Source organism: Staurois parvus, unplaced genomic scaffold (assembly GCF_062004578.1).
Source record: "Staurois parvus isolate SC_StPar_1 unplaced genomic scaffold, SC_StPar_1.0 ptg000533l, whole genome shotgun sequence".
Lineage (NCBI taxonomy): Eukaryota > Metazoa > Chordata > Amphibia > Anura > Ranidae > Staurois > Staurois parvus.
In genome coordinates, this window is record NW_028318329.1 from 214,745 (window position 1) to 235,822 (window position 21,078).

The 21,078-nt window shown below is 40.9% G+C and overlaps 1 protein-coding gene across 1 annotated transcript in view; it reads right to left on the reverse strand.

Moving 5' to 3' along the window:
- Positions 1–21,078, reverse strand: part of CYP19A1 (cytochrome P450 family 19 subfamily A member 1) — a 69,440-nt gene that overhangs the window by 34,845 nt on the left and 13,517 nt on the right. Inside the window, exon 3 of the mRNA XM_089690555.1 lies at positions 15,645–15,799. Within this exon, the coding sequence (XP_089546681.1) occupies positions 15,645–15,799 (155 nt within the window). The remainder of the gene's footprint in view (positions 1–15,644; positions 15,800–21,078) is intronic.

The window sequence follows — 21,078 nt, forward strand, 5'->3', positions numbered from 1 at the left end:
TATTCCTTGATGTAAATGCTTAGAAGTGACAGTACACAGCTTTTGATCACAGATCACAAGACTCTGCTGATTGCAATATGATTTTGTGTTCACCAGTGATTTCTGTTAATCCCCTTATTGTCCAAGAACGCCTTAAAGAAATTGAGAAAAATCATTCAGAATATATGAATGTGTTGACGGCAGAGTTCTTACTCAAGCTGTATTATGTGAAATCAGAAGTTGAGAAGTACATCATTGCCTACAATTGTGTAACATACTGAAAGGGGATTTATCAAGACACAAAACACATTGACTATGCTAATGTTTGCCACTGCATTGATCTCAGAACATTCATCAAGTCTGCTGCTAAAAAGTGAATACAAAGTAGGGTGGAAAATGAATATGAATGATCAGATGTTAAAAAAACTGCAGAAAGTATTTTACCCATGTCTTTATATGAGTCAGAGTTGTCTTCTCAGCTTTTTGCTCTATAAACTGAGTATAGTTGAACCTCACCCTAGGTTCACACCTAAGCGGTTTCTGCAGTGTTTTGCGTTTTTCAGAAACGCACTACAGTCCATTTATCATGACTTCCTATAGGACACGTTTGCATCTCAGCATTTTTACCTGGTGTGTTTTTTGGAAAGGGTGAAGCAATTTTTTGAGTGCAAAAAGTTTTGTTTTTAGTTCTATAGACTTCAATGGAAATTCTGCAGAAAAGCATGTAGTGCATTTTTGCTGCGTTTTAGTGGCGTTTTGCATTTTAAATCTGCTTAGCAAGAAAAAAAATTGTACAAATTAAACACAAAATGCATAAAAAATGTGGCAAAAACGTAAGTGCAAAAACGCAACGCAAAATGCAATGCAGAAATGGATCAAATCAAACTGCATAGGTGTGAAGCTAGGGTAAGAGAGTATTGCATCTGAAGATGATACATCTCTTTAGTCAAGACTACAGTAGGCAAGAGGAAGGGCAGTGCTTGGAGTAAAAGAACATATGACCCTCATCGCCATCGACTAAATTAAAAGCAATTATGTGCCCCTATTGAGGAAATCTCCCTTCATTTCCTGCCAGTAAAGGAAGTGATGGGAAATCTCTTTAACAGGGACATAGATACAAAGCAAAATTATTTTATTTAGCAAAATAAAGTGCTTTCCTGTCCTGGTGACAACTGAGTCCCTTATTTCATGTCTGGTGGTGCCACAGATGTCTCTAACACCTCACAGACATTCTAACACTTTCTACTGCCTAAACATTTTTTCGGTGTATATACAGTGCTCAGCATCAATGAGTACATCCCTTTTGAAAAGTAAGATTTTAATCAATATTTCAATGAACACAATAACAACTTCCAAAATTATGACAAAACTGAGTTTTATAGAATATTTGTTTCGCTCACTTCATGAAAGTAAAGTTAATAATATAACTTAGATTACAAAATCTTCAGTTTTAGTCAAATTAGTTGATGCAAAAATGAATACACCCCACAACAAAAACTACTACATCTAGTATTTTGTATGACCTCCATAATTTGTAAGGACAGCACAAAGTCTTTTAGGCATGGAATTAACAAGTTGGTGATATATTGCAACATTGATCTTTGAAAAGCCAGTGACTGCTGGGCATAGGATCCCATAAACATGCACATCATGAATTGGGGAGGGGGGCACAGTTTGCCATTTTTACCCTGGTCGCTGGTTGTCCCGGCACTGATTTTACTGCTTTTCTTGTTATAACTAACAAATTCCATATAAATTACTTACCACAAAATTATACTTTTGATTTTCTAAAAGGGGCAGTATTGGGAGGTGGGTAGGAGGTGGAACCAAGGGACACTGTTCAGAGGTGGGTAGGGAGCAGAAACAAGGGGGGACTCAGAAGAGGGGAGTACCTGCACCTATTGTTTGAGAACAAAAACCCATATATACATATATATATATATATATATATATATATATACACACACACACACACACACACACACCGTATAGTATATACACAGTGCTCAGCATAAAGGAGTAAGGGAGTATACCCCAACAAACCCCTTCCCATTTCATGCTGTCAGCAATAGCACCACATGGAAGAGAAATTTCACAAGGCGTGAGAAAGAAAACAATTTCTTTACACAAGTAAGGTGAAGGATACAAGAAGATCATCAAAGCTTAATGTGATATTAACATAACAAACATATCAATCATACTTACCTGCTCTGTGCATTAGTTTTGCACAGAGCAGCTCAGATCCTTCTCTTCTTGGTTCCCCTGCCGATGCTCCTGACCCCTCCCTCCTGTTGGGTGCCCCCACAGCAAGCAGCTTGTTATGGGGGCACCCGCTGCTCCGTGTGTCCATTCACGCTTGGAGCCATGGCTTGGCCCTGCCACCTCTCATATTGGCTCATTGGCTGTGAATGACAGCAGCAGAAGCCAATGGTTCCCGCTGCTGTCTCAGCCAATGAGGAGAGGGAGTCCCAGGATTGCCAAGACTCCACTTCACATCGCTGGGTTGAGAGGGGGCTTAGGTGAGTATTGGGGAGCCTGGGGGGGAGTGCTGCACAGAGTAGGTTTTTTTACCTTCGTGCATAGAATGCATGAAGGTAAAAAACCTTGTGCCTTTACAACCACTTTAACTTATCAGTCAGAATACTGTTGCAAAAGCGATACAAAAATTTAACAAAGATGGAACTGTTACCATCTCACAGAGATATCCAGGCCATCTACAGAAGTGAACACGTCGACAGGAGTGTCTTCTGATGAGAAGGGTTGAAGCAAATCGCTTCGCAAGTTCACTGCGGTTAGCTAAAGAATTAGAAAGCCAAACTGGGGTGATTGTTTCCTGTAACACAATATGGCGTACACTGCAGAGGAATGGCATGCATGGGTGTCGTTCACAAAGGTAGCCTCTCCTTAAAGCTCATGCACAAAAAATTCCACCTAGACAAGCTGAGCATCACTCTCCATCCAGCTTCCATACTCTAAAAAGAGGTTGTTCTTGAAGAATGGAAGAATATAGATGTTGCAATATGTTGCCAACTTGTCCATTCCATGCCTAGAAGACTTGGTGTTGTCCTTACAAATCAATGCGATCATACTAGATGTAGTAGTTTTTGTTGTGGGGTCTATTCATGTTTGCATCAAATAATTTGACTAAAACTGAAAATTTTGTAATCTAAGGTATATTATTAACCTTACTTTCATGTAATGAGTTAAACAAATGTTCTCTAAAACTCAGTTTTGTAAAAATGTTTGAAATTGTTCATTGAGATATTGATTAATATCTTACTTTTCAAAAGGGGTGTACTCATTTATGCTGAGCACTGTGTATATATATATATATATATATATATATATATATATATATATGTATATGTATATATATATAGAGAGAGAGAGAGAGAGAGAGAGAGAGCGCGAGAGTGAGTATCTCACAGAAATGAGTACACCCTTCACATTTTTGTAAATATTGTATTACATCTTTTCATGTGACAGCAACACTGAAGAAATTACACTTTTCTACAATGTAAAGTAGTGAGTGTACTTGTATAACATGTAAATTTTCTGTTCCCACAAAATAACTCAACACACAGCCATTAATGTCTAAACCGCTGGAAACAAAGGTGAGCACACCCCTAAGTGAAAATGTCCAGATTGGGCCCAAAGTGTCAATATTTTGTGTAGCCACCATTGTTTTCCAGCACTGCCTTAACCCTCTTGGGCATGGAGTTCACTAGAGCTTCACAGGTTGCCACTGGAATCCTCTTCCACTCCTCCATGACGACATCACAGAGCTGGTGGATGTTAGAGACCTTGCGCTCCTCCTCCTTCTGTTTGAGGATGCCCCACAGATACTCAATAGGGTTTAGGTTTGGATACATGTTTGGCCAGTCCATCACTGTTACCCTCAGCTTCTTTAGCAAGGCAGTGGTTGTCTGGGAGCTGTGTTTGGGGTCGATATCATGTCAGAATACTGCCCTGCGACCCAGTCTCCGAAGGGAGGGGATCATGCTCTGCTTCAGTATGTCACAGTACAAGTTGGCATTCATGGTTCCCTCAATGAAGTGTGGCTCCCCAGTGCCGGCAGCACTCTTGCAGCCCCAGACCATGACACTCCTGCCACCATGCTTGACTGTAGGCAAGACACACTTGTCTTTGTACTCCTCACCTGGTTTCCCCCACACACACTTGACAGCATCTGAACCAAATCAGTTTATCTTGGTCTCATCAGACCACAGGACATGGTTCCAGTAATCCATGTCCTTACTCTGCTTGTCTTCAGAAAACTGCTTTCTTGTACATCATCTTTAGAAGAGGCTTCCTTCTGGGATGACAGCCATGCAGACCAATTTGATGCAGTGTGCAGCGTATGGTCTGAGCACTGACAGGCTGACCCCCCACCCCTTCAACCTCTGAAGCATTGCTGGGAGCACTCATATGTCTATTTCCCAAAGACAACCTCTGGATATGACGCTGAGCATGTGCACTCAACTTCTTTGGTCGACCATGGCGAGGCCTGTTCTGAGTGGAACCTGTCCTGTTAAACCGCTGTATGGTCTTGGCCACCGTGCTGCAGCTCAGTTTCAGGGTCTTGCCAATCTTCTTATAGCCTAGGCCATCTTTATGTAAAGCAACAATTCTTTTTTTTCTTTTTTTCAGATCCTCAGAGAGTTATTTGCCATGAGGTGCCATGCTGAACTTCCAATGACCAGTATGACAGAGTGAGAGCGATAACACCAAATTTAACACACCTGCTCCCCATTCACACCTGAGACCTTATAACACCGATGAGTAACATGACATCGGGGAGGGAAAATGGCCAATTGGGCCCAATTTGGACATTTTCACTATATATACAGTCAGGTCCATAAATGTTGGGACATCAACACAATTCTAACATTTTTGGCTCTATACACCACCACAATGGATTTGAAATGATATGAACAAGATGTGCTTTAACTGCAGACTGTCAGCTTTAATTTGAGCCAAATACTTCAGAACTCATTGGACGCCGCTTCACAGTGCAGATGGACAATGACCCAAAGCATACTGCAAAAGCAACCAAAGAGTTTTTTAAGGGAAACAAGTGGAATGTTATGCAATGGCCAAGTCAATCACCTGACCTGAATCTGATTGAGCATGCATTTCACTTGCTGAAGACAAAACTGAAGGGAAAATGCCCCAAGAACAAGCAGGAACTGAAGACAGTTGCAGTAGAGGCCTGGCAGAGCATCACCGGGGATGAAACCCAGCGTCTGGTGATGTCTATGCGTTCCAGACTTCAGGCTGTAATTGACTGCAAAGGATTTGCAACCAAGTATTCAAAAGTGAAAGTTTGATTTATGATTATTATTCTGTCCCATTACTTTTGCTCCCTTAACAAGTGGGAGGCACATATGCAAACTGTTGTAATTCCTACACCGTTCACCTGATTTGGATGTAAATACCCTCAAATTAAAGCTGACAGTCTGCAGTTAAAGCACATCTTGTTTGTTTCATTTCAAATCCATTGTGGTGGTATATAGAGCCAAAAATGTTAGAATTGTGTTGATGTCCCAATATTTATGGACCTGACTGTATATATATATATATATATATATATATATATATGTTTTTGTTATCAAACAATAGGTGCAGGTACTCCCCTCTTCTGAGTCACCCCTTGTCTCCACCCCCTACCCACCTCTGAACAGCGTCACTTGGTTCCACCCCCTACCCACCTCTCAGTACTGCACTTTTTAGAGAATACAAAAGTATAATTTTGTGGTACTAAGTAATTTATATGGAATTTGTTAGTTATAACAAGAAAAGCAGTAAAATCAGTGCCAGGACAAAGTCATCCAGCTCCCAGGGTAAAAATAGCAAACTGTGCCCCCCCTCCCCCATTTACAATGTCCATGTTTATGGGATCCTATGCCCAGCAGCCTTGTCAAAGTCACTGTGCAGCTCAGTTTTAAAACTGGCCACATGCTTCTGTTGATGGCTGTCCACTGCCAGCTCTCTCCTGGACACTTCTGCGCTAAGCAGTGTGAGCTGTGTTCACTCTCCCCCACCTACTTCCTGCTAATACAGCACCTGTGTGTCTGCAAACACTACCGCCTGCTTGTTGATACAGGAGCATTGCTCTAGCAGGAAGGAGTAGGGGGAGTGAGAACACAGCCTGCATTGTATCCTGTCTCTCTCCTCTCCTCACTGCTCCCAGCACTATGCTGACAAGAGTAGTGATGCCGTTGTCACTACTCCTGTCAGTTTTGTAACAGGGTGCTAGCACCCCCATCCATACAGTAAACCATTGCACCCAGAGCAGCCACCCCTCCTGCCCACCCCTTGTCCCAGCCATTAGTAAAATAAATCCCCTAAAACCTACAACAATGGCTCACCCTCAGCAAAAATAAACTCCCCAGCAACAATAGCTCCCTTCCCAGCAAAAGTAGATCCTCCCAGCAACAATACACTTTCTCAGCAGCAATAAATCGCTAGCAACAATAGACCCCCTGCAATACTCCTTTAAACAAATCTTGCAGTGAGGTCTGCTGATATACAGTTGTGTTCAAAATAATAGCAGTCAGACATCACTAACCTGATCAATCACTGCTTTTGGTAAAAATTATATTTTTACATGGCAAATAATTTACTAGCAGGTGTAGTAGAGTAATAGAAATCCAACAGACCCAACAGTCATGACATGCATGCTGCTGATTCTGTGTAACTGAATCACTAATTGAAAGGGGCATTTTCAAAATAATAGCAGTGTGTAGTTCTATTAGTGAGGTCATTCATTCTTTGAAAAACAGAGCCCAGTGCAGTCCCAGGACAGAGACAAGACAGATTGCATTGTGTCCTGTTGGAATGCTCTGAAAAATCAGGACATATTTCATTTTTGTGCAGTGCATTCCAACAAATGTTACTGCATTGCAATCCTCTGCCACAAATCAAGTTCAGTGAAGTATCAAGCAGGGGCGGACTGAAAACTCATGGGACCCCCGGGCAATAGGAAATCATGGGACCCCTGTGTCCTTGCCCACACTCAATCCACACCCAAAAAAGCCTATGAAAGGTAGCAGGGGCATCTCATGAGGCCCCCTACTGACCCAGGGCCCTCGGGCGGTGCCAGGGTGCCTAAATGGTCAGTCTGCCACTGGTATCAAGTTAAATAAAGTATAAAAGAAAAGCAAACACTACGATGCATTTCACAATGCAGTGCCAGTGGACAACACACAGCAGCGTTATGCTCACCTTAATGCATGCCTACTGGTGAGAATGAGCCTTCAGAGTGAAAATAAATCCTAAAAATTAATTTTTCTTGTTTGCTACCCTTTTGGCCTGTTCATTTCTAAAAGTGTTTTGTAATTACCCTCCCCCCGTACTTATTTTTGGACTTCAGAATGATTACCCCTTCGGCGCTATATAAATACTGTATAATAATAATAATATTGCAGAGATATACTGTATGTGTTTGTCCTGAAATATACTTTTTTTTTTTTAAATCCAAAAAACTTTTGTTGTCAAGATAAAGAAAATGAAACAGTACTTACAGAATCTACAATGACATTACTGCATCAACAGGATTCCACATAAATAGAACAATGTGGATATGCAGATCCCATAATGGACAGAATAACAGAACTAGTAATTAAATAAAACAGAGACCACAAGGATCCAAAGCCTTCTTGACAATATCATACTTTTCCCTTTTTCCCTTTTATTCCTTCACGTCCAAATGTAAAAATAAATGGGGGAAAGTTCAAAACATGTCTTACAAACAAACATAGTTAGTCTGGCTGAAAAAAGACAAAAGTCCATCCAGTTCAACCATAGGAAAAAAAAAGTTATAATCCTACACCACAGTTGATCCAGAGGAAGGCAAAAAAAAACAGCAAAGCATGATCCAATTTGCACCTGCTGGGAAAAAAATTCCTTCCTGATCCCCCGAGAGGAAATCGGATATTCCCTGGATCAACTTCACCTATAAATGTTAGTATCCAGTTATATTCTGTGTATCCAAGAAAGAATCCAGGCCTTTTTTGAAGCAATCCACTGAGCTGGCCAGAACCAGCTCTTGAAGGAGTCTATTCCACATTTTCACAGCTCTCACTGAGAAGAAACCTTTCCGTGTTTGGAGATTACATTTCTTTTCCTCCAGACGTAAAGACTGCCCCCTTGTCCTCTGTGTTGACCAATAACAATAAAAATAACTACATCAACAACAACAATATCTAGTTCACCTGAGACATCTCATCAGCAAAAAATGGGAGATGCACATGAACTCCCCAAGGGGGAGGAGTGGAGCCACACACCTGATATAAAATATCACACCTGCAGAAGTCGGTCCACTATCAATTGAGGAGGGGCGAGCCCAGGTGTATCCAGCCAACCCTGACATACCTGCTGGAACTTACGACAAGCATTGCAATGTTGAGTTTTTCCCATGGGAGTAATGAACTAACATAATCTATCCATTGCTTACTAGTCGGAGGAGCCGATGATAACCAGTACCTTGCTATCAACTTCCTAGCCAGATATAAAAGTCTAGATACCATAATATACCCTCTAGGTTGGAGTAGTTCTTGGTCCAGTGCCCCCAACAGGCAATGCAAGGGATCCTGGGGAACAGTATATTGCGATACTAGAGAAATAAACTGGAGAACCTCACTCCAGTATCTATATAGCTTGGGGCAGCAGCAGAGCATATGAATGAAATCACCCTGTTGGACCCTACACCTCGGACAATCAGGCGAATCTGGCCTGCCCCACTGGCCTGAAATATACTTTAACCACTTTCCGTCTGGCCCATGTATATAAAGAGCCGGACGGGAGCAGTGCAGGATCAGGTTGCCATTCATAAATGGCGCCTGCCATTTTAGCCTGTGCCTGCTCCCTGGGAACGCGAGGCACCACAATCCAGTGCCCGCTGTGTCTGGATCACTGTATGGGACCTCTGTGTAAGGTCCCGATCATGTGATCACTGATTAGCCAATCAGTGCTCAGATGAATAGTAGTAAGCAAGATATCACTTCTGACATCATTGCTTACTACGTGTGAAATCTGTGAATGATCACCGAGATCACATGGTACAAGGCTATTCACAACAGTCTTGTACCATGTGACAAGCTGTGACCAATAACAGCTCACATAGTATTTCTCAATGGCTGCAAGAATGCAGCCAGAGAGAAAGAGAAATGATTGCTTTTACAGCCTTTAAGCAATCAGTGTAAAAAAAAAAACCCCCACAAGTAGTACAGTGTCACTATGGTGACACTGTACTGCTAGGGTGACAGTATGTTAAAAAAAAACATAAATAATAATATAAAAAAAATTAAAATTAAAAAAAGTTTTAAAAATTATAATTTTTGGTTATAAACTAATTTGGGTTATTTTTTTTTACTAAAAAGATAGCTGAATAAATTCTGGCCAAGATTTATAGAGAAAGATTATTTATTTGCAAAATTATATAACAAAAACACTTTTTATTCAAAATGTTTGGACTTTTTCATTTACATAGCAAAAAAAAAATCCCAGTAGTGAATAAATACCACCAAAATAAAGTTTTATCTGTCTCAAAAAAATGCTAAAAAATTGTATATGGGTACAGTGCTGCATGCCCGAGAAATTGTCATTCAAAGTGTGACAACGCTGAAAGCTGAAAATTGGCCTGGACTGGAAGGGGGTAAAAGTGTCCGGACTTGAAGTGGTTAAAGGATAAGTTCACCTTTGGGAACATGTTACATGATTCACTCGTTTTTAGGGTGGAACATGTAACATGTTCCCATAGCTGCAGCCGCGCCCGCTGCCCCCCTCCCTCTGACAGATAGTACAGGGAAAAGTTTCCCTGTTCTATCTGTCAGATTTTAAAACAGAGGCTCCGCCCCCACACTGCTACGTCATTCATTCACGGGCTTCTGTGGATAAATGAACTGCAGGTCCTGGCAGCCTTAGCGGCTGTGGGCTTTTAGTTCTCAATGAACTACCATGGCACTGGGAAGTACCGTGGTAGTTCATTGAAGCTTCCTGTCAGTATATCTGCTTGACCAGGGGTGGACTGACAGCTCATGGGGCCCCTGGGCAATAGGGGATCATGGGGCCCCTGTGTCCTTGCCCAAACTCAAAAAAGCCTCTGAAAAAGGTACCAGGGGCATCTCATTGGGCCCCCTACTGACCCTGGGCCCTCTGGCAGTGCCCGAGTTTCCAAATGGTCAGTCCGCCCTTGTGCTTGACCGTACATCCCGTACGGCAAGCAGATATTCTGACAGGTCTGCTGGAGACCTGCATGGCATCTGCGAACTACTGATTGCTGGTGCAATGCTTCCCAGGCTCCTTTGGACAAAATGATAAATGCACATTTTTTAAAAATTAACCAGGATCTCAGAAGCAGGCAGACGCCATGATGGCTGTGGGCAACTGAAGCCCGCAGGTATTTATTTCCTGGAATCATGCTGCTGACTATCCCAGCATGAACCACTCGTTCTGGCACATGCGCAGTACAGACATTGCTCGGCGCAACGTGTGTAGTATAGGTTGCCATAACAATGGTTGAAACAGCTCTCATTCGCGTCATTTTCGGTTTCCAAATCCCGCGATTACAGGAAACTAAAGAACTCCTGAGATACAGGAAATGATGTCCCAGGAGACCTTGCAAATTGCCTTACGACTTCATCACCTTGGCGGTCGGGACCAGAACTGCAGGGTTGCAGTGGATTAAAAGGTATGTATAATAAGAAAAGAAAAAAAAAAAATCCAACTTGTTCTTTATTTCACAGGGACTACATAATAAGGTAAAGTATTAAAAATGGGCAGAACTCCGCTTTAACCTGCAAAATATGCGCATTTATTATTTTTTGTCCAAAAGGTGAACTTATCCTTTAATGAATATATCAAACGGCGCTGTACAAACATTTGCCAGCAGATGGCAATCTAATACCCTTTCAACTAGCTCTTGTTTTGCAGACCATGTTAAACAATGGAATTGTACGACTCCAACATCTGTACATCTAAAAACAGCTGTGTGACTTCAAACATCTCAAATATTCCTATGTGCTGCAAATGTGTTCTACAGTCAACGCGCATTTACTATGATCTGTGATTAGTTCTGTTTCAGTGAAGAGCTTAATTATGGCATATTCAAATGATTGTAAATGACTAGGGGGTATAGTTCTATTGATGACAATTATATTTCCCAGCATTGCACAAGTTTATCACTTTTAAAATGTAAATACTTTTTCTTGTGGCAGCTGATTATAGTTAGCCAGTGGTAAGAACCTTGGGCGCACCAGAGGCATCCAATCACATCCAAGAATAAAGAGAAAGGACGTTACTGAACGGTGTATTCTGTAAAGCAGTTCTGATAGCAATGATGATGTGCAACCAGGGGTGGACTGACCAAATGGAAACTCAGGCACTGCCCGAGGGCCCGGGGTCAGTAGGGGGCCCCATGAGATGCCCCTGGTACCTTTTTCATAGGCTTTTTTGAGTTTGGGCAAGGACACAGGGGCCCCATTGTCCCCTATTGCCTGGGGGCCCCATAAGTTGTCAGTCCGCCCCTGTGTGCAACTCATACCAAGCAAAAAAAATGATTCACGATTGGCCATTATTGATACCTGCACTTTAAGGCTCCATGCATTTTTTTTTATAAGCTCAAAAAACACTAGAAAAAAAACGCTGGATGAAAAATGCTGATAATAGCATTTTTGTGCCAGCTTGTTGTAGCGTTTTTGCAGTGTTTAGAAACATTTAGGACTGTTATCGTTTTAAGTACATGAAGAAAAAAAAACACTCAAAAAAGCTGTTAGGAGCATTTTTAGTAGTGTTTTCTTGCGTTTAGAAGCATTCAGCGTTTTTTTTTTTTCAGCTGGGAAAATGCTCCCAAAAACTCTACAAATAACAATTTTTTCCCTACTCTTAAATGTTGAAGCTTGAAAAACACTTCTAGCATAAAATAGTGTGCATGGACACATAGGGCTCATGCACACAGGACGTTTTTGCAGCCACTTTAAGGGGTGCCAGGTGTTTTTTTTTCAGTTCCAAATGACCGTCCATATTATCCCATGTGTCCATGCACACATAGAGGTTGATTTACTAAAGGCAAATAGACTGTGCACCATGCAAGGTGCAGTTACGCTCTGCAACTGCAATTGCTCCAGAGCTTTATAAACGAGGTAAAGATTCACTTTTGCAAGGAATACCCAATCACGTGCGAGGAAAATTGAAAACAAGCACTTTTGCTTGCACGTGATTGGTTGATGGAAGTCAGCAGAGCTCCTGGTCATTTATTAAGTTCTGGAGCAGGGGCGGACTGACAACTCATGGGGCCCCGGGCAATAAGGGATCATGGGGCCCCTGTGTCTTTGTCCACACCCAAAAAAGCCTATGAAAAAAACAATGAAAGGTACCAGGGGCATCTCATGGGGCCCCCTACTGACCCTGAGACCTCGGGCAGTGCCCAAGTGCCCGAATGGTCAGTCCGCCCCTGCTCTGGAGAAACTGCTCCACTTTGCAAAATGCACAGTCTATTCACTACCTTTAGTAAATCAACCCTGGAGACTTTTAGAAGCTTTTAGTGTCAAGGGCTTTTAGGAGCTGTAAAAAAAACACCCACTGCCAGTATGTCCAATAGCAGCAGTATTTCATAAAAAAGAAAAAGGCTTGACACGTCTTAACGCTAGGCAGGTTCAGCACTTGAGCGGTAATTCATTTCAATGGCCAGAATAAATTATTATTCTGGCCAATGAAATGAATTAATGCCCAAGAGCTTGACGCCTGTAAACACCCCTAAACGCTTGTAAAAGCGTTACACACTTTTACAAACATCAGGCTTTTTTTCTGCCAAAGCACTGCTGCCAAGTGGAGCAGCGTTTTTATAATGTCCTGTGTGTATGATGCCATAGGATAACACTTGTAGCTTCTAGGAGCAGACAAAAATGCTCATAATAGCTTCTAGGAGCTTAAGAAAACACTAGTGTGCATGGAGCCTAAACATCTTTGTTGTACCTTGATCTCCCTTATTTAATATATGCCTGACTGCATTGATGAGCAGTACACTACTAGCAATGATATGTATACATATACTGTATATAGAGGACACACCGGCCTAGTGCATTACCATAAAAAATGTTTAATAAGAGATACAAATAGGTATTGTACTCACAAACAGACAGTCACATAACACGGTTTTGACCAAGCTGTTCTTTTATGATGTGCCTTTGACTTTACTGTCATTTGTGAGTACAATACCTATTTGTATCTCTTATTAAACATTTTGTATGGTAATGCACTAAGCCGGTGTTCCCTCTGTTTGTTCTTTCTCCATTCAGTATATTTGGATTTCCCCGGTCTGTTGAGGGCAGCAAGGTGTGCATATTCCAGGACATTCATGATGTGGTCCTAGCCTACATTGAGTCCATCCCCAAGCGCAGGACCACTTGTGTTTGCTGGTTCTTTATATACATATATATGTCACCAGATATCCAACCACTTACTGCAAGGTAGAGGGCATAAGTGCCCATTCTGCCCTCCTACATCTCAGGCTCTGAGTAGATTGATCCACCAGCCAGAGGTAATCATACAGCAGTTTCAGATAAGCCATAACAAGGTAACAATATATTTTAAAAGCTAAGTCCACCTTTTAGCAAACAATATTAAAAGCACATGCAGTATGTTTGCAGGAATACAATATTACATTCATTACTGTTTTGCATAGGAGCTTGCAAGCATTGCATCTGCGATTAGTGGATCGTGGGTGCAATACCAGGCTCCTGCAGACTCTTCCTCCAGCTCCATGCCCATACCAATGTACAGGCTTTCAGCTAGAGAGCAAAGGACTACAGGGGCAGTGATCAGTGCACTTGTGTTCCATTGAGAACTCTCTGCAGTTCATTCATTCAAACATCTCTGTAAATGAACAATGCAGGTGATTTTCAAAAGTGATGGCTGATTTGGGGGAGATGAACCCCCCACCCTGTAACATGTAACCTGGTGCAACTGGTGGACTTAACCTTTAAATAATTTTCTACCTATTCTGTGTACAGTGAAAGAAGAAACAAATATCAACCAGTATCAGAATTCACTGTTCACAATATGATACTGATTGGTTACTATAGGTACTATATGTTGTTAATTCATTAATTTAATGCAAATGACTTGGACTCTTTTATCTGGTTTTGGTGTGGTGCTCCTTTCTGTATTTCTGTGGAAACTGTACATATTGGGGCCAGGGCTGTGGATAAGGGGGTACCATCAGTCCTCCTGTACAGGGCCCAGGTCAGCAGTGGGGCCCAGGCAGCTTGGTGAATTGGATGTGGGAAGGGAGGTTGATCAGCACGGGGGGGGCAATTACTGGAACCGATTCCATGTATGGTTCTCTTTGAAGCAGCTGAAAGCCACCAAATCTGCTGGCTTTCAGCTGTTTCAGAAAGAGCCATACAGTGAATCGGTTCAATGAGTAATTGGTACTGATCACTCACTGTATTCATTCATAGCTGAAGCACAGTAAAATGTGATTTCTTTTTTTTTGGGCGGAGGGGCCTGTCAGGTTGGCTTTATGGGGCCCCGTGGTTTCTAACAGCAGCCCTGATTGGGGCTGATTACTAACGGCAAATATTCAGGTTACTTTGCATTAAAATGTTCTTTTAACTTAGTGAATGTAGTCAAAATTCAGTATTTTTGCTTGCACATGATTGGATGATGAAAATTAGCAGAGCCTTATTGCAATCTCTATGCTAAGGGAAAATTCTCTTGCAAAGTAAATATCTGAATTGTCTTTAATAAGCCAACCTGAGTCTGGTTAGGTGTTCAGCTATGCGATGCTCCATCTGCAACTGCCAATTGTTTTCTCTTCTAATTACACATAGACATGCATGATTTTAGTGTGCCGGTCCAACAGTGTGCTTAACAAAACAGCCTGACCACCAGTTTCTATCAGCCAGCAAAATAAAACCTTTTTTTTTAATTTTCCTGACTTTTTCCCAGAATAACCACAGTCATGAAGATCTTTGTGTGATGTTGATAAAACAGAGACGCTCAGACGTCTTCTAATTTCTATAGGTACCTTTAGTAGTCGCCTATTAATTTGTCCTTACCAAAGAGCCACACCAAAGTGAGCTATGAGCCAAAAAAGTTATACAAAATTTAAAGATGAACTTCAGGAGGATACAAAAAAACATAAGTTTTCAGTTCTGTAACCATTACATCACTGACGTATTTTTAAATGCAAGCAGTATGTATCTTAATCTGACCTGATAAAAACCTCTTGCACTCCCTGTACAGCAGGGCAGGCATATGAGAGGAAAAACAGTACAAGGAGTCAATCAGTTTATGTGCTGACAAAAAGCATGTTGACAGAAGGGGAAAGCAGATTGACAGAAAGATGAGCTCATCATTGTGCTGCTTCTGCTTTCACTGTCCAGTCACAGGTTTGGGACAGGTCCAGGATGACCTGGGCTCAGAGGAAGTGGGTTTAATGGTGCTAGTCATCTGACTGAGGACATCTAGAGGCAGAATAAAGTACTGATGTGGAAATCTCTAGATTCAAGCACAATATAGCAGAAAAAGTGGGGTTAGTAATTTTATCTAATGCTATTCATTTTTAGGTTGTTATCTTTGGCTGGAGCTCTGCTTTAATAAAAAGAGACATACATTTAAGAAAAAAAAAGGAACATTTTTAAACTAGGACAGAAACATACCTCTGTTAAAGAAGGGCCGAATCACCTTCCACAGTGATGGGTTGCTGTTAAATATTATCCCATTTTCATTCATCCCAACACACTGTAATCCAAGTTTACTGCCAAATCTTGAAACATAATGACTGTGCTTCATCACATGACATGTTGCTGAAGAGCTATGGACAAGGATATAGAATAATGTAAATATTAGAGGCCTTATAGGAATTTAATACTGTCATGTGTACTAGCATGCTATAGGGCACCTGATTTTCCATGGGAAAACATTTTAAGATTCATAGATAGTTGATAAAATGAAATAAAATGTATTGTCTATGTTCTGCGGCTGTCTTTCAGGATGGTATACTGTATGCATTTATAATAGGTAAGTGCAAATTTACTGCAAATCCAAATATTGCCATACACAGGAATTGCAGTGATTGCAGCAAAGACAAGCACATTTTCCAGCTCCTGCAATCTAAGCATACACATTTTGTGTATTATGCAGCTACACTTCTATTTAAACAACTGGTTTATTTAAAGCAGAACTACACTACATTTGAGTACCACAAATTACTTACAACCCCCAAACATTATATATTTCTTAAATAGAGGCCCTGAAGAATAAAATGGTTGTTGTTATGGATGCACCGATATCAATTTCTGAGCAACGAGTACAAGTACCAATACTTTTTTTAAGTACTCGCCGATACCAATTACTGATGCATTTTGTTGGCAATTAGGGAGATCAAGACGAAGAGGAGGAGGAGTAGGGAGGCTGGCCTTCATCATCTATCAGTGTGCTGTGTAATATTAACATCTGGCTGAGACCAAGTGATAAAAAAACAAAACACTCCCAACATTCAGCACTGCTGGCCTGATTCATGGCAGGGGCCTGCTGATCGGCTGTATCCATGCACAGTCCAGAGCCCTGTGTTGACAATCAACACAGAGCTCTGCACAGAGGGAGTAAGAAACAGCGAGATCTGTTAGTAAAAGCAGCACACATTACACAATGTTATGCACACATTTAACCCCTTGATTGCCCTAGATGTTAACCACTTCCCAACCAGTGTCATTAGTATAGTGATTATTTTCACTGATCACTATATTAGTGCTACTGGTGATGTCAGTGGCAGTTAGTCACTGCCCGCTGCCCACCGCACTATTGCAGTACCATTATAAGTTGCTGATCACCGCCATTAGTAGTATAAATAAAAAAATCCAGTATATATACCATAGTTTATAGATCCTTTAACTTTCATGCAAACCAGTTAATATGCACTTATTGAGATTTTTTTTAAAGACATATAGCATAATACATTTTGGCCAAACTTTAGGAAAACGTTTTATTTCTTTTATTTTTTTATTTGATGTTTTATTACAGAAAGTAAAAAATATTTTTTTTTCAAAATTTTTGGTCTTTTTTCATTTATATCACAAAAAAATAAAAAAAACCCAGTGGTGATCAAATACCACCAAAAGTAAGTTCTATTTGTGTGGGGAAAAAAAACGATATAAATTTAATTTGGGAACAGTGCTGCATGACCGTGCAATTGCCAATTCAAGTGGCACAGTGCTAAATAACAAAAAAATGGCCTGGTCATGAAGGGGGTAACCACCTGTGGTGTTTATTTACTTACCTTTTAGAACAGGATGGGAGGAACCATAGCCACCAGCAGGGGCAGTAAGCATTCAACTAATCAGATGGCTGAATGCCTGATGGGTGAAAGCTTGCAGCAGCTGGGGGTCAGAGAAGTGTCAGTTTTTTTATAATGTATGTTTTTGGAAAGTTAAGTACATAACCACCTCTTTTATATGTGAGCTTTTTGATAAAAGGAATATGGTCACTATAATAATCCTTGATTCAGTGAGTTTATAAGAGTTCATAAACACTTGTTTGGCATTCATTTAGTTTCCCATATTGTATTAGAAAGGTTTGTGTTGGTATTAATATTGCTTTCCAGGGCAACAAAAACAGAACATATTACTGTAAATCATTTGATATAGTCCAGGCAAGGAGCTGCACACTGTGTAGAATATCGATCGCATCAACTGGTCTGGTGGGCTCCATACAATCCAAACCGAATTAGGACCGGGAGCAAGATGCAAATAGAAAGGATTTTTTTTTCATTTAAAAAATTACAGTTTCAGGTGTTCCTGTCCTTTCTCAAGTTCAGGCTGTGTCAACAATTATGATACGTACTCATAAGCAGCAGAGAACAAGAAGCACATCATTGCTACAAATTCACTAACCAATCACCTTCAAATGCACAGGTTTGCATTTGGAGGTGATTGGATAGTTTGAATTTGTAGCAATGATGTGCTTCTTGTTCTCTGCTGCTTATGAGTACGTATCATAATTGTTGACATAACTCTTAAAGGCAAAAATGGCCAAAATGTACCTAATATACTATTTGCATCTTACTCCCAGTCCTTATTTGGTTTGGAATATATATATATATATATACACAAACACTATATTGCCAAAAGTATTGGGACATCCCTCCAAATCTTTGGATTCAGGTGTTCCAATCACCTCCATGGCCACAGGTGTATAAAATCAAGCCCCTAGGCATGCAGACTGCTTCTACAAACATTTGTGAAAGAACGGGTCACTCTCAGGAGGTCAGTGAATTCAAGCGTGGTACCATGATAGGTTGCCACCTGTGCAATAAGTCCATCCATGGAATTTCCTTGCTACTAAATATTCCACGGTCAACTGTTAGTGGTATTATAACAAAGTGGAAGCAACTGGGAACAACAGCCACTCAGGCACCAAGTGGTAGGCCATTAGATTGTAAGCTCCACGAGCAGGGCCCTCCTATTCCTTCTGTACTGAAATGTATTGTAATTGTACTGTCTCCCTTATATTGTAAAGCACTGTGCAATCTGTTGGCGCTATATAAATGCTGTATAATAATAATAAAATGATAGAGCGGGGTTAGTGCATGCTTAAGCACACAGTGCGCAGAAGTCGCCAACTGTCTGCAGAGTCAAAGCTAAAGACCTCCAAACTTCATGTGGCCTTCAGATTAGCACAACAGTGTGCAGAGAGCTTCATGGAATGGGTTTCCATGGCCAAGCAGCTGCATCCAAGTCTTACATCGTCAAGTGCAAAGCATCAGATGCAGTTGTGTAAAGCACGCCGCCACTGAACTCTAGAGCAGTGGAGACGTGTTCTCTGGAATGGCAAATCATGCTTCTCTGTCTGGCAATCCGATGGATGTGTCTGGGTCTGGTGGTTGCCAGGAAAATGGTACTTGCCTGACTGCATTGTGTCAAGTATAAAGTTTGGTGGAGGGGGTATTATGGTGTGGAGTTGTTTTTCAGAGGTTGGGCTTGGCCCCTTAGTTCCAGTGAAGGGAACTCTTAAGGCATCAGCATACCAAGACATTTTGAACAATTTCATGCTCCCAACTTTGTGGGAACAGGTCCATAAAGACATGGATGAGCGAGTTTGCGGTAGAGGAGCTTAACTGGCCTGCACAGTCCTGACCTTAACCTGATAGAACACCTTTGGGATGAATTAGAGTGGAGACTGTGAGCCAGGCCTTCTCATCCGACATCAGTGCCTGACCTCACAAATGCACTTCTGGAAGAATGGTCAAACATTCCCATAGACACCCTCCTAAAACTTGTGGACGGCCTTCCCAGAAGAGTTGAAGCTGTGATAGCTGCAAAGGGCGGGCCAACTCAATATTGAACCCTATGGACTAATACTGGAAAGCCATTAAAGTTCATATGTGTGTAAAGGCAGGCATACCAATACTTTTGCCAATAGTGTGTGTGTGTGAGTGTGTGTATATACTGTATATATATATATATATATATATATATATATATAATATTTATTTATTTTTCAATTAAATCTCTTGGATTAATATATCTTTGTCATGTTCTACTTCACGGAAAATAAGCTCCTGTATTATAAATGTACCTATTGGTAGGCCAGAATAACATAATTTATACCAGATGGGGAAGACCACAGGGCTGCCCTTGTTTGATCCTCCTGTCTGCTTTTTTGCAATTCTATCTGAACAGTTCAAAAGGAATTTTTTTTAGCATACTTTAAAGAAAAAGGGTGGAAAAGAAATGATCCAATGTAAAGTACCCAATATAGGCATTGATCAGATATGATTTAATTGTAGATGTAATGCAATGCAACTGTATATATTTATCCGTCTGCAGGGGGAGCTATTACTTTGTATTTATTGAACCATAAGGTCTACTCTATTTTTTCCTGCCTTTATGGTTGGCATTTGTTTTATTTTTACAAACATATTAACAGGATTAGTTAACACTTTCATATAATCTTTAACAAGGTAATATAATTGCTAAAGTATTTTCCAATGTGCTTAAATCTTCAGCATTTATTTAAACAATACCTGGTAACTCTGCCTCAAAGATCCTTGTTCAGCCCCTTCCTAACATGGGGTGAGAATTGTTCTTCTGCATTGTCACTCTCTCACATACAGTTCTAGTGGAGGCTAGCCATTATTATGCCACTGTCACCATCAGGAAACACATCCTGAGCAAACACATGCAGCCTTTAGTATAGAAAGTATGTGTAGATGTAGTATATGTAAGTGGCTGTGAAGAGGATGGACAAGAATAGTAGCACTATAATGCAAAAAGATGAAAAGTAAAAACAAAACCCCAATATTTTAGATTTTTTATAGAGAGAAAAAGACATGTCAATTTTTTGATACACTGTACTTTAATAAATTAAAGCTGAACATCAAAAATGAAAAGAATAGACCTGTAAGACCTCATGCCAGTATAGCCATATTAAACTAATTTCTAAGCTCAAATCCTTAAGAACTTGATAGTGAGTTATTTAATTTCATTTCCATATTCCCACTTCTGCATATATGCTATAGTTTATCTCCATACGGACATCATAATATATTGTATAGATGCATTTCTCCACCTCCACAAATTCCCACAAATAATCTTCTTAGGGCTGTGTACCATAAACATGTCTTTATTGCACTGAGGCTTTCCACAGCTTCCTCTGTTATAGGTTCACTTATGAACCCCAGCAGGGTGTTCATGGCATTCAATCTAAGCTTGTACTCTTCCTTACCACCCCTTAGATAATGTATAGAGCTCCTGGCCTGAAGAACATTGCAAATAAGTATGTGTGGAGCAGGGGCAGACTGACCATTTCCAAACTCGGGCACTGCCCGAGGGCCCGGGGTCAGTAGGGGGCCCAATGAGATGCCCCTGGTACCTTTTTCATAGGCTCTTTTGAGTTTGGGCAAGGACACAGGGCCCCATGATCCCCTATTGCCCGAGGGCCCCATGAGTTGTCAGTCTGCCCCTGGTGTGGAGGGGACCAGGGTAGAATGGATTATGGCAGACAATGACATAATGAAGGTGCTTACAAATACCAGACTTCTGCTTTAATTGTCACCCAGTTAAGGTTTAGATTTACTTTAAGCAAAAATGCAAA